Genomic DNA, 13,077 nt, shown 5'->3' with positions numbered 1-13,077 from the left:
CTGGTGTGAGTTAGGCCTCTCTGAGTGGGCTCAGCACAGCTCAGGTAGGGCCCTTGCAGTACAGAAACCAAGTCAGTTAGGAGCTTGTGGCTCACATTCAAACAGGACACCCTCACTGAGTGCCTTGTGTGTGCCGGGACTCTGCATCCCCTCCTGTCCGGGGTGGGATGAGGCGGTCGGTATACACCTGAGGTCAGTGTGAGGTTCCTGGGAGCTCTGAGGTGGGAGCTGGTGGCCTGCTAGAGGCCCCTGCTTTCCTAGACCCCAGGAGGGCTGTCCAGGAGCGTAACACTGTCCTGGGGCCTCAGCCCTTGACCCATCATGAACCTTGAAGTAAAGAAGGTGCTGGTGGGGAGATGACCTAGTAGGCACACCAAGCAAAACAGAGGCTCCAGTGTCCCACGTTCAATCCCCAGCACCACCGTAAGTCAGAGCAAATTAAAATTAAATTGAATTGCATTAGATGCTTCTTTACTCACTCAACACATACTTACTGAACACTCCTATGTCCCGATGCTATTCAGGACCTTGAGATCAGAGTAGCAGGCAAGACAAACAAAAGTCTCTTTAGAATGTAGCTTGTGCCCTGTGGGGAGAGACTCCATATCTATGTGCGAATATCTAGCACATGAGTGGTCAGAGGACAGTGGAGAAAAATAGGGCAGAAAAACAGGGGAAGAGCCGTGAAGCAAATGCCTGATCCTGATTAAGCAAATTTTAGATTTTTCTTTTCTCCCACTTTATCCTGATCTTAAAGCATTCACTCCTCCTTAGAGGGGCAGTGTGGTAATGATAAATAAAGTCTTTATACTAAAATTAGTCACCATACCTGGGGTCACCCGGCCTGGGCACAGGGCTCATTTCTCGCAGTACCTTTTGGGGATGTTCTACCTTCCTGGCTCTTGCTCTCAGCCCAGTGGCAGTATTTCAGTCACTCTGCTCTCTCCTTCTACATTCCCAGCTTAGCTATCATCCATACTCCAAGCTGGTCCTCCTGACGGCCATTCGGGGTGCTGCAGGGTCAGTCATTCAGCGGCTCTGTTATCTAAGCCCGCTAACTCAGGGGCTGGGTCGGCAGACTGGATGACTGTTGGCTTTTTTTTTTTTTTTTTTTTTTTTTGATGGGGGGTGAGGGTATTGCCTTGGAGTTGAGTGTTTCAAAAAAATTGTTAAAAAAATTTTTTTTTATTATCTTGACTTACTGGATAGAGACAGCCAGAAATTGAGAGGGTAGGGAATATAGAGAGGGAGAGAGACAGAGAGACACCTGCAGCCCTGCTTCACCACTTACAAAGCTTTCCCTTTGCAGGTGGGGACTCGGGGTTCGAACCTGGGTCCTTGAGCACTGTGACATCGTGCTCAACCAGGTGTGCCACCACCCAGTCCCTCAAAATTCTTTTTTGAATGAAGAAAATAAAAAGAGATCTACGTGGCAACCATTGAAAACTGTATGAAATTCAAGCCTTAAAATTCATTTTTAAAAAGAAAGGAATTATCGGCTGGGTGATAGCAACTATTGAAAACTGTATGAAATTCAAGCCTTAAAATTCATTTTTAAAAAGAAAAGAATTATCGGCTGGGTGATAGCCCAGCAGTAGAGCACAGGGCTTGCTTGAATGAAGTGTCAGGGCCACTCTGTGACACCACGTATCTTGAGCTGAGAACTCTTTTCTATGAGTGGTCGTGAAAAGATTTCTTTCTTTCTTAGTTTTCATGAGAGAGAGAGAGAGGGATTGAAAGAGAGAGAGAGAGAGAGATCAGAGCACTGTTTAGGTCCAGCCTGTGGTGGTGCTGAGGGTTTAACCTTTGAGACTTCAGGCTCAATGAAAGGCAGGTGCTCTAACACTGAGCTGTCTTCCCTGGCCACCCCTCCCAACTCCCCAATACTTATTATCTGGTGTTTTGCAAAATAAATAAATAGACTAATACCTGTTAGCTTTGGATTCAGACCTGTCACCGTCTTACCATTGCAGACACAGCTGCCTCTTGTGGATCACTCCTCAAGGAGTTTTCCAAGAGTGGGCATGGTGATTGAGCGCTGGTTATAATACCCTGCGTCTGTTGCAAGACCCCCACCCCACCCCACCCCCCCAGCTTCACCAGGACTGCACAGTGCAAACAAAAGCACTTCTTTCCCTTCAGCATATCACATCCCTTTGAGTGATTTAAGATTCTGCAACCCTCCATTCCCCTCAAAAACCAAAAGAACACGGACTTACGTAAAGCACTCGTGAACATGACGGCAGAGGACAGAATGTGTCACCCCAAGGTTCCAGTGAACTTCCTTGACATCTTGCCATGTGGGCACCTTTGGGCATTGCTTGGCTGACTGCAGTGCCCCTCATGCAGTGACAGCGATGACTTTCCTCTTATTCTCGGGGGAGGGGGCCCTCTGCCTTGATGACTGTTTCCTACTTGATGGTAATAACAGGGTTCCTGTGGTTACCCAGCATGCCTCTGTGCTGACTGCTGAGTACCTGCCAGGATTCTGTCCCTTGCTCTTGCTGTAAAGAAACTAAGCCAGCAGTTCCCCAGCTTGAGCCTGAACCAGAATCACCTGGAGGGCTTGTTGAAACACAGAGGACTGGCCTCACCTTAGGAGTGTCCAGCTCAGTAGGTCTGACTGGAGCCCTGACTGTCTGCAAGTCCCCCAGGTGACCCGCTGCTGCTGGCCAGGGACCCCACTTTGAGAGGTTTTTTTTCATATTTATTTATTTATTTTCCCTTTTGTTGTCCTTGTTTTATTGTTGTTGTAGTTATTGTGGTTGTTATTGATGTTGTGATTGTTGGATAGGACAGAGAAATGGAGAGAGGAGGGGAAGACAGAGGGGGGGAGAGAAAGACAGACACCTGCAGACCTGCTTCACTGCCTGTCAAGTGACTCCCCTGCAGGTGGGGAGCCGGGGGCTCGAACCGGGATCCTCACACCGGTCCTTGCGCTTTGCGCCACCTGCACTTAACTCGCTGTGCTACCGCCCGACTCTCTGGGACCCCACTTTGAAAACCTCTGAGCTAAGCTGTCGTCTCAGGGCATTGCTTGAAATGCGGAAGCCTAGTCTATGCTGTGCTTTGGGGCGGGCATCCAGTGCAGAAGACAGCCCAGCCCTGTGGCCTGCGTTGTTGGTGTGACTCAGTACCACGCACAGCAGGGGACATGCTAGAAGCTTTGTTGACTATGGCATCTGAGAATGCGGCGTGGAGTCAGAAAGGCCTGGGCTCATGGTCCAGCTCTACCATTGATTGGCTGTCATGTGACGCCTTTCTGCTTCACTTAGCTACATCTTAGAAATAGCGGTCCATAGTCCCAAAGCACTTTGAGTCTTATAAGAAATAGGAGCTTTATGGACAGATGACGGGATAAAGAAGTTACAGGGCATATGCTCAATGGAGTAGCAGTTTAAAAAGACAACAGTGTGTCCTTTGGGACAAAATGGATGGATACATGTATCCAGTAAAAATGTTGTGTTCTGGGAGTCGGGCGGTAGCGCAGCGGGTTAAGCGCATGTGGCGCAAAGCGCAAGGACCGGCATAAGGATCCCGGTTTGAGCCCCCGGCTCCCCACCTGCAGGGGAGTCGCTTCACAGGCGGTGAAGCAGGTCTGCAGGTGTCTGTCTTTCTCTCCCCTCTCTGTCTTCCCCTCCTCTATCCATTTCTCTCTGTCCTATCCAACAACGACAACAACAATAATAACTACAACAATAAAACAACAAGGGCAACAAAAGGGAATAAATAAATAAAATAAATATTAAAAAAATGTTGTGTTCTTTAAACATATATGGCATCGTATGCGGTTATGTCTCACTTAAAAAGTAATAGCTCTTTTGTGGAACTATGAGAGCTAGCTATGTGAATTCCGGTCTGTCGACTTCTCTTTTGTTTACTCGATAGGACAGAGAATCTGAAGAAGGGGAGAGAGAGAGGGAGAGAAACACCTGAGTCACTTCTTCACCACTCGTGACGGTGTCCGCACCCCACACACACACCCAGAGGTCCTTGTGCATTGCAGTGTGCGTGCCCAGCTGCGTGTATTGCCCCTGGCCCTGGTTCTATCTTCTTAACTACTTATCTGCCGCCAACATTCTGCTGGGAAATAGTAAGGCTTGTAGTGAGACGAAATCAAGTCCCTGACACATAGCAGGGGCTAAGGAAAGTCACCCGGAGCCGACAAATGCTTCTGTTTTCAGGGATCGATCTTGAGAACATTGTTTACTACAAGGACTGCACTCACTACTTCGTCATGACTGCTAAGAAGCAGAGCCTGCTGGACAAAGGAGTCATCATTCATGTAAGTATCTCTTGGCTGTGCTCTCCCAGCTGTCTCTGTGACCTGAACAGTCAGCCTCGGCCCGTGTGGGGACAGCTGGTGTCCTGCCAGAAGCTGGTGAAGGAGAGGAGGGAAGGAACCGTCACTTTCCTCCTTGGAGTTGAGTGTTAGAGAAAGGACCCTCCCACCCCACAGTCTGGAAGGTGCTTTGGCAGAGAGCTGAGGGGCTTGGGAAAATAGGGCTAGGGGCGGGAGGGGGCTCACCGAAGTGTCCGTATCGGTCTTTGTCCTCTGTGGCTCCTTCAGCCCTGCCACCTTTTCCTGGGAGACCGCAGGCCACTTGGTGACACTGTCTCTCATGGAGGCTCCTTGTCCACATTGTAAAATTCACCCTTCGGCACCTTGTCCTGTGTGTCAAAGTTCTTTTATAGGCAGAGGCTCATGCTGGGGAAATAGCACACAGCAGCTGTGTGCGAGGGGCTCCAGGCTCAGCCCCAGGCACCGCCAATAGCTAGAGCCGAATGGTGCTCTGGTCCAAAAGGAAAAACAAAACAAACAAAAAATGTATATCTGCTGTACGCTGACTCCAGACCATAGTCTGGAGCAGCTTAACAGTTCTGAACCTTGGTCTTTTTAGCTGCGGAATAGGAAGAACGTCTCTCCCTGCCACCCACCCCTCCCATTAAAGGGAATGGGAGGATAAAAGGGGAGAGAAAGAGAGAGAGACACCTGCAGCACTGCTTCAGCACTTGTGAAGCATTCCCCCTACAAGTGGGGACCAGGGGCTTGAACCGGGGTCCTTGCACATAACATGTGCACCACCACTGAATTCCCAGATGAGCGTGGTGCTCGCAACAAGGTAGGCTTGCGGGTGGTTTCCCTGAGGAGCCTCTCAGCCTGGTTTGGACACCTGCTTTTTGCCTTGCTGGCTGCCAGTTTTTGCTTCCCATCTTTCTGACTTCATGCTTCAAGAGAGAACTGAATTAGGAAAGGAGATGGTACAATAATAAGCCCTGGACCAGGGCTCTTGGGGCCGGGCTTCTAGCCCTTCAGGAGCTCTCATTTCTGCCCCTGCCCCTGCCCCTGCCCCTGCCCCTGTGATGGCTTTGAGATAAGGATCGTGCAGCCTGAGGTCAGCCTGCTCTCCAGCCGTCACTGTGACCCAGCTGCACAGTGACAGTTCTTTGCCGTTTGTCAGAGACGAGTGTGGGAAGCCTCTTGCCACAGCCTGTGCTGGCAGCTGGCTACATGGCATCAGGAAGAAAGAGGAGAGGAGAGGAGAGGGGAGGGGAGGGGAGGGGAGGGGAGGGGAGGGGAGAGGAGGGGAGAGGAGGGGAGAGGAGAGGGAAAAATTGGCCACCAGGTGCCACTAGTCAGGTCTTCACTGAGAACCTTCAGGGCCGGGCAGGAGCGGTGAACTCCAGAGCGCAGCCAGTAATGTGTGAGCTGGGCACCTCCACAGACACCCTCCCGAAGTGGTCTCTCTCCCCTCTCTCTGGAATGCCTGGGTCAGTCGGCGTCCAGAGACGCAGCACCAGTGGGCCACTTTGTCTTGATGGCAGTGGGCAGTCAGTCCAGGGCTGACCTGGAGCTCCTGTACCCCTGGCCGAGTGCTCCACCCTCTGGGGATGCCCAGGCTCCCTGCAGGTGAGCCCAGGACATTTATCCAGGTGGGCACACTGCTCCTACTGGCACGAGTCCTGGGAGTTACTTTTTTTTTTTTAACTAAATCTATTTATTATTGGATATCGATAGAAGTTGTAAAGGGAGGAGGAGATAGAGAGGGAAAGAGGGAGAGAGAGAGAGACAGACGGACAGACACCTGCAGCCCTGCTTCACTGTTCTTTGTAGATGAGGCTGCATCTCAGAGCTCTCTGTAAATGCTCTGTAAATTTGAGATTTCAATCCCTAGGGCTTTGCCTGAGGCAGGTCAACCACTGGGGTGGGGGGAGGGGAGCATCCTCAAGCTGGTTTCACATGTGGGTCTGGTTCCATCCTGACATGACTATGACTCAGGGCGGGGGTGGGGGGGGGGGCAGATTGTGTTATTTCCATAAACGAGTGCGTGGAGACTCAGAAATGTTCTAAGCCTGTGATGTGTAGATTTCCTCTGGGAGATGTCCTCTAAGACACCGAGTGTCCCTTCAAGATGGATGTCCTAGTCCTCTAAACTCAAGGTTCTGTGCCCCAGTGGGAAAGTAACGTGGTCTGTACTCTTAGAGCAAAAGCAAGACTCTGAGTAGCCCCTGCCTGCCCAAAGAAGGAGTCATGACTCCAGAGAGAAAGCTTGCGTTGTGCCAAGTGGTCATTGGTTTTTCTGGTCTGATCTGACCATTAAACACAACATATCCAAGCCAACTGAGATTAGCTTGATCCATCATGAAACTACTCTTTCCCTTATTGCTCTGTTATTTTGACTTTATTTTACCATAAAGTTATCATGAAATCCAGCCACATGGAGTAAGCTTCTATGTGTGCTGTGAAATGGTTATTGAAGGCACAGTTCACTACAACTCAGTGTTTCCTGATGAAATTCCTATATGATACAGGTCTTGGAGATTTCAATTCCAGGGAAAAAAACCCAAACTTCTCTCCTAAGGAATGTATATCTTTCTGGGTCCTGGTGGTGGTGCACCTGGTTAAGTACCCCTAGTACTAAGTGCAAGGACCCGTGCAAGGATCTTGGTTCGAGCCCCCAACTCCCTATCTGCAGGGGGGGGGGATGCTTCACAAGCGGTGAAGCAGGTCTGCAGGTGTCTCTCTTTCTCTCTGCCTCTCTATCTCCCCCTCCTCTCTCCGTTTCTTTTTTTTTTTTTTCCTCCAGGGTTATTGCTGGGCTCGGTGCCTGCACCATGAATCCACCGCTCCTGGAGGCCATTTTTTCCCCCTTTTTGTTGCCCTAGTTGTTGCAGCCTCGTTGCGGTTATTATTGCCATTGTTGACGTTGCTTTGTCGTTGGATAGGACAGAGAGAAATGGAGAGAGGAGGGGAAGACAGAGAGAGGGGGAGAGAAAGATAGACACCTGCAGACCTGCTTCACCGCCTGTGAAGCAACTCCCCTGCAGGTGGGGAGCCGGGGGCTCGAACCAGGATTCTTACGCCGGTCCCTGCGCTTTGCGCCACTTGCGCTTAACCCACTGCGCCACCCCTCTCTCCGTTTCTTGTTGTCCTAGCCAATAAAAATAAATGGAAAAAACGACTGCCAGGAGCAGTGGACTTGTAATGCCGGCACCAAGCCCCAGTGATAACCCTGGCGGGGGATGTATATTTTTGTGATAAGCAAGTGCTGTAATGCGTCCTGCTTCCCTTTTGCCTTGGGCGCCAGGAAGCTCAAAGCCAGAACTGGCGCCTGGTCCGCACCCTGTTCGCCCTCACAGGTGGCTGCCGTGTTTCCTCTTTATCCCTCCGGCTCACATCCTCCACTTCTGTTTGGATGGGTCGGCTCCGCCCTGCAAAGCCTTTCCAAGTCCTTTTGCAGAGGGGTGGGGGAGAATTCTTGCTCTTTGGGGGGGGGGGGTAAGAGACATGACCACGCGCTGTGCTCCCCACCGGTGCCCAGGACTACGTTGACACGGAAATGCTGCTGTGTGCGGAGAACGTGAACCAGGACAAGCTGCTTTCCTACGCCCGAGAGGCCGCAGACTTTGCCACCAACTACCAGCTGCCATCTCTGGACTTCGCCATGAACCACTACGGGCAGCCGGACGTGGCCATGTTCGACTTCACCTCCATGTACGCCTCTGAGAACGCGGCCCTGGTGCGCGAGCGCCAGTCCCACCAGCTGCTCGTGGCCCTGGTGGGCGACAGCTTGCTCGAGGTACCGCCGGCTTGTGGGCTCCCCTCGCTCCCGCTGGAAGACAAAGCCCCACATTTGTGTTTTGGCAGGCGGCATCTGCTGCCACAGGGCTAAGGGGGGAAGGAAGGGCTGGCGGCCAGCTGGCAGGGCTCTGCCCAGCCTGGCCTGGGCTCGGGGTTGCCCTGTTTCGACATTCAAAGGAGCCAGTTTTGGTGGGCGAGACAGCAAAACAGTTTTTATGCCTGAGACTGCAGAGTCCCAGGTTCAGTCCCCTGCACCACCATAAGCCAGAGCTGAGCCGTGGTGTAGTTCAAAACCAAAACCAAACCAAACCAAACAAACAAGCCACAAAGCAGAGGAGTCAGTTCTGCCCGAGTGTAAGCAGGAGAACTAACTGTCTCTTCCCTTCTGGTTCTGGGTTCTCCGGGGCTGTCCTCTCTGTATCAGCACTAAGTCTGATGAGCTGTCTTTTCAGGGCATGTCAAACCCCTCCCCCCAGCTCTAGGTTAATCTTGATGGCCTGTCAACATGGAGTGTGCATGTGGACCCCAAAGTCCAGTTCCCACCCCCAGCCTCCCTGCGCAAAATTCTTTCCAGAAGGGGCCGGGTGGTGGTGCACCTGGTTGAGCGCACATGTTCCAGTTACACCGGTTTCGAGCCCCCGGTCCCCACCTGTAGGAGGAAAGCTTCACAAGTGGTGAAGCAGAACTGCGGTTGTCTCTCTGTCTCCTTCTCTCTCTGTCTCCCCATTCCTCTCAATTTCTGACTGTCTCTATCAAATAAATAAATTTTTTTTAAAAATTCTTTCCAGAAAAGCTGCAAATACAAGGACCCTTGGATTAAAGGAAAGCCCAGAAAAAGTACATTTTTTAAAAAATATTTTTTATATTCATTTATTCCCTTTGTTGCCCTAATTATTTTATTGTTGTCATCGTGGTTGGATAGGACAGAGAGAAATGGAGAGAGGAGGGGAAGACAGAGAGGGGGAGAGAAAGACAGACACCTGCAGACCTGCTTCACCACCTGTGAAGCGACTCCCCTGCAGGTGGGGAGCCGGGGCTGGAACCGGGACCCTTATGCTGGTCCTTGCGTTTTGCGCCACATGTGCTTAACCTGCTGCGCTACCACCAGACTCCCGAAAAAGTACATTTTAAATCATTTATTCATGAGAGAGAGAAGACCAAAACACTCCTTTGGCACAGGGATAGAACTCAGGGCCTCATCCTTGAGAGTCCACTGTTTCATACACTGTGTGTCACCTCCATGTCTGAAGAGATCAGTTTTCATCTGTGATGTAGGCACTGGCAAAAAAAAAAAAGTCTCTATTTTCCCCCAAATTTCTCTCCATATTGTGGAACAGTTTAGAACAGGGTAGTTAGACCTCAGTTTGGTGACCCAGTCTTTGATTAAACACTCAGTACCCACCCAACTTCCACCCCAATCTCTATCCTCAGCATTTTTTGCACTCGGTGTGGGGGTCGGGGAGGTCTACCGAGGGTCACATCCAAGACCTCATGATGTGAGTTGCATGCTTCCCCCCTGAGCTACGTTCTCCCCAACCACACCCCTCAGCTTGACTTGTTAGCACTAAGCTCAGTTCCGCCCCCAGACACTAGCATTTTCTGGGCCTTTGTCCACCCTGCTCTGAATGGGTCAGGATCAGAATCCTCTCCGTTCTTCAGAATTAACACAAATGCAGCTAGCTCTCCTGCCTGGAGTTTCTACCTCCCTCCTCCATGATGGAAATTCACTTCTGCTTTATTCTTTCTTCCTTTCTCTCTTTCTTATTGCTGCCAGAGTTATTTTGGGGGCTCGGTGCCGGCACTATGAATCCATGGCCCCTGGCAGCCATTTTTTCCCCTTTTTTCTTTCTACTTTATTTTTATTTGACAAGACAGAGAGAGAGAGAAGCGGGGGGAGAGCAAGATAGATGCCTGCAGACCTGCTTTGTGGCTCATGAAGTGACTTCCCTGCAGGTGGAGGTCAAGGGCTCCAACCCCGGGTAATCGTGCTCGGTGATACATGTGCTCCGAGTGGCTACTGCCGGGCCCTCGACTTCTTCCCTCCTGGAGCCCCAGGGCAGTGCTGCTGCTCCCACATCACTGCCCCCTTTCTGCGAGGCCTTGTGTCACTGCTGGCAGGCTGCTCTGCGCAGAGAACGCGGCCCGGTGTGGCGCGGGGGGTCGGGGGGAGCCCCACAGAGTCAGGTGGAGCTGTGCACACACTTTATTCTGCAGCCCTTCTGGCCCATGGGCACAGGCTGTGCCCGAGGCTTCCTGGCAGCCTTCGACACGGCTTGGATGGTGAAGAACTGGAACCAGGGCACATCCCCCCTGGAGGTGCTGGCTGAAAGGTGAGTAATGGCAGCCACAGTGGCTGACTGTCTCCTGGGCGCAGGGGTGGGGGCCAGAACCTCTGCCCCCTCATCGGGTGTGATCATCGGGGCCCTAAAGGGAAGCTTTTCCCTTCACGATCTGTTCCGAGACTTTCTCTGAGGGCCAGTACGGTAGGCCTTTATCTGGGGTGACCCTGGTGTCAGGCCCAGCACTGTCACATAGGATTTTGTAGGGAGGTCCCCATGATGGCACTGAGTGGGGGATGAGCACAGACTCGCCCTGCTAAGCCCCGGGCTTCTTCCCTCCCAGAACCCTGCTGCTGGCCACGTGGCTGTGCCTACTGGGGCCCTGAGAGGTGTCAGGATCAGTGGGCAGAGACAGGCTGTGGGAGGCAGTGTGGCACAATGGTGGTTATAGCCAAACCACAGGGCCTTGTGCTGCCCTCTTGGTGACCCTGCTTCCTGGATTCCCACCTCCTTCCCCCACCCACGCTGCAGATCTCAAAGACCACAGGAGGCCGGACCCTACAGGGAGTGGTCATACAAACAGACCCCAGCAATGTTTAAGAGCAGGGAACATGTCCAGTGGGGAAGCAGTTACAGAAGCCAGACCTCCCATCTTCTGCTCCCCGTAATGATCCTGGGTCCTTACTCCCAGAGGGAGAAAGACTAGGAAAGCTTTCAGAGGTGTGTGTGTGTGTGGGGGGGAGGCTGGATATGGAATTCTGGTGGTAGGAACTGTGTGGAATTGTACCCCTCTTATCCTATGGTCTTGTCAGTATTTTCATTGTATAAATAAAAATTTAAAAAAAGAAGAAGAGCAAGGAGCAGGGTGCAGGGAACAGAGTGCAGGGAGGGCAGGCGGGTTATGGGGGCGGAGGCCTAAGGCGCCAAGAACTGTGTCTAACCTCTGGGCTCTGCCTCCCCAGAGAGAGTCTTTACCGGCTGTTACCTCAGACCACCCCGGAGAACATCCACAAGAACTTTGAGCAGTACACACTGGATCCGGGCACGCGGTACCCAAACCTCAACTCCAGCTGTGTCAGACCCCATCAGGTCAGTCCTGCCCTCAGGCCCTATCTGGGTCACCGCCTGCACGGAGTGCTGGGGCGGGGAATCACCTCAAACCTTGGCGCACCCCCGGGCCCCCGTGTCTGAGGCTGCCAATGCCACTCTGCCCAGAGGTGGGGCTGCTTCTCTGTCCAGAAAAGCCTCCCAGAGCGCACTAGCATGGTTCCAGCCCACAGGAGAGCGCGGGGCCCGTGTCTGCATGACGTGTGTCGACACACCCTGGTCTCCATGCGCGAGTGCGGAGGAGCTGACACCTTGTGAAGGACTGGCCTGACTGGATACTGAGTTCTTCCCACCTGCAATCCTAGGGTCCAGTTTTCCAGCCTCTCACTCCGAGCCACTCAGCCTGCCCTCTCTTGAGTCCACAGCACAATGAGTAGTTAGCATTTTTTAATGATTTGATTTGATTTTTGATGCATGCTGACAGACAGAGAGAGATGGGAGATGGAGATACCTACAGTACTTCTCCACTACTCATGAAGCTCCCCCTCCACCACCACCACCATCACTGCAGATAGGGTCCAGGGGCTTGAACTTGGGTCCTCCTGCATGGCAATGAGTACATTCTACCAGGCGCTCTACCAGCCAGCCCCAAATGATGTGAATATATATATATATATTTATTTATTTTCCATTTTGTTGCCCTTGTTGTTTTATTGTTGTTGTAGTTATTATTGTTATTGATATCATCGTTGTGGGATAGGACAGAGAGAAATGGAGAGAGGAGGGGAAGACAGAGAGGAGGAGAGAAAGATAGACACCTGCAGACCTGCTTCACCACCTGTGAAGCGACTCCCCTGCAGGTGGGGAGCCGGGGGCTCGAACCGGGATCCTTACGCTGGTCCTTGTGCTTTGTGCCACCTGCGCTTAACCCGCTGCACTACCGCCTGACTCCCGAATATATGTTTTTTAATAAGCTAATGACACATTGCGTTCCCCCACATAACGGAGACCCTATGCTCTGTGTCTTGGGCCCCTGAGGACAGTTATGCCCTCTAGCAATAGAGGAAGAGGTCACTGGCATAGACGGGGGGGGGGGGGGGGGGGGGTCAGAGGTCCTGACACGAGGCTTCGGGAGCAGTTGGTGGGCAGCTGCGTGTTTCTCTCTCTCCCAGGTGCAACACTTGTATGTCACCAAGGAGCTACACCGGTTCCCTCTGGAGAGAATGGGCTCGATGAGAAGACCCATTGGCCTCTCCAGGCAAGGTATGCGCCCTCCTGGTCCCTCAGGCAGGTGACGGGAGGAAGTCTGTGGGCAAGGGGGCCTGCTGGCTGGGTCTGGGGACTGATATACCATGAAGAGGTCTGTGCCACTTCCCACAATGAAGGAGTCGGTCACGCCCCAAGAGAAACCAGCATGCAATTCCTTTTCCTCCCGGTTGCTCCAGCACAGAAGCCTTGCCTCCCAGGCTAGAAAACAAGCTCCCTGCACACTCCCTGTCATCCTGATCTCCCAGGGCCCGGCACGGCACTGAGCATAAAGCCATGTTAGTGACTGTGGGACCGTTACATGAATAACTCTCCCCGCCTCTGGCTCGGCTCAGCCCTTCCTGCCTAAAGACCTTTCTGGCCTCCATAGCTGCCCACCCTCGCTGCCTCCCAGCACTGGCC

The 13,077-nt window shown here is 52.3% G+C and overlaps 1 protein-coding gene across 8 annotated transcripts in view; it reads left to right on the top strand.

The window, feature by feature from the left end:
- MICAL2 (microtubule associated monooxygenase, calponin and LIM domain containing 2) overlaps positions 1–13,077 on the top strand; it is a 153,879-nt gene that overhangs the window by 98,507 nt on the left and 42,295 nt on the right. For all 8 annotated transcript variants that reach the window (XR_009545679.1, XR_009545680.1, XM_060177161.1 and 5 more), the window contains exons 8-12: positions 4,185–4,285; positions 7,824–8,081; positions 10,298–10,413; positions 11,325–11,451; positions 12,582–12,672. Coding sequence is in view for 6 of the 8 variants with exons in the window: in XM_060177161.1 (XP_060033144.1) it covers positions 4,185–4,285; positions 7,824–8,081; positions 10,298–10,413; positions 11,325–11,451; positions 12,582–12,672 (693 nt within the window). In the remaining 2 variants the exon portion in view is untranslated. The remainder of the gene's footprint in view (positions 1–4,184; positions 4,286–7,823; positions 8,082–10,297; positions 10,414–11,324; positions 11,452–12,581; positions 12,673–13,077) is intronic.

Source organism: Erinaceus europaeus, chromosome 17 (genome assembly GCF_950295315.1).
Source record: "Erinaceus europaeus chromosome 17, mEriEur2.1, whole genome shotgun sequence".
Lineage (NCBI taxonomy): Eukaryota > Metazoa > Chordata > Mammalia > Eulipotyphla > Erinaceidae > Erinaceus > Erinaceus europaeus.
Note: the sequence above shows the minus strand (reverse complement) of the source record. Positions and strands in the feature narration are given on the sequence as shown.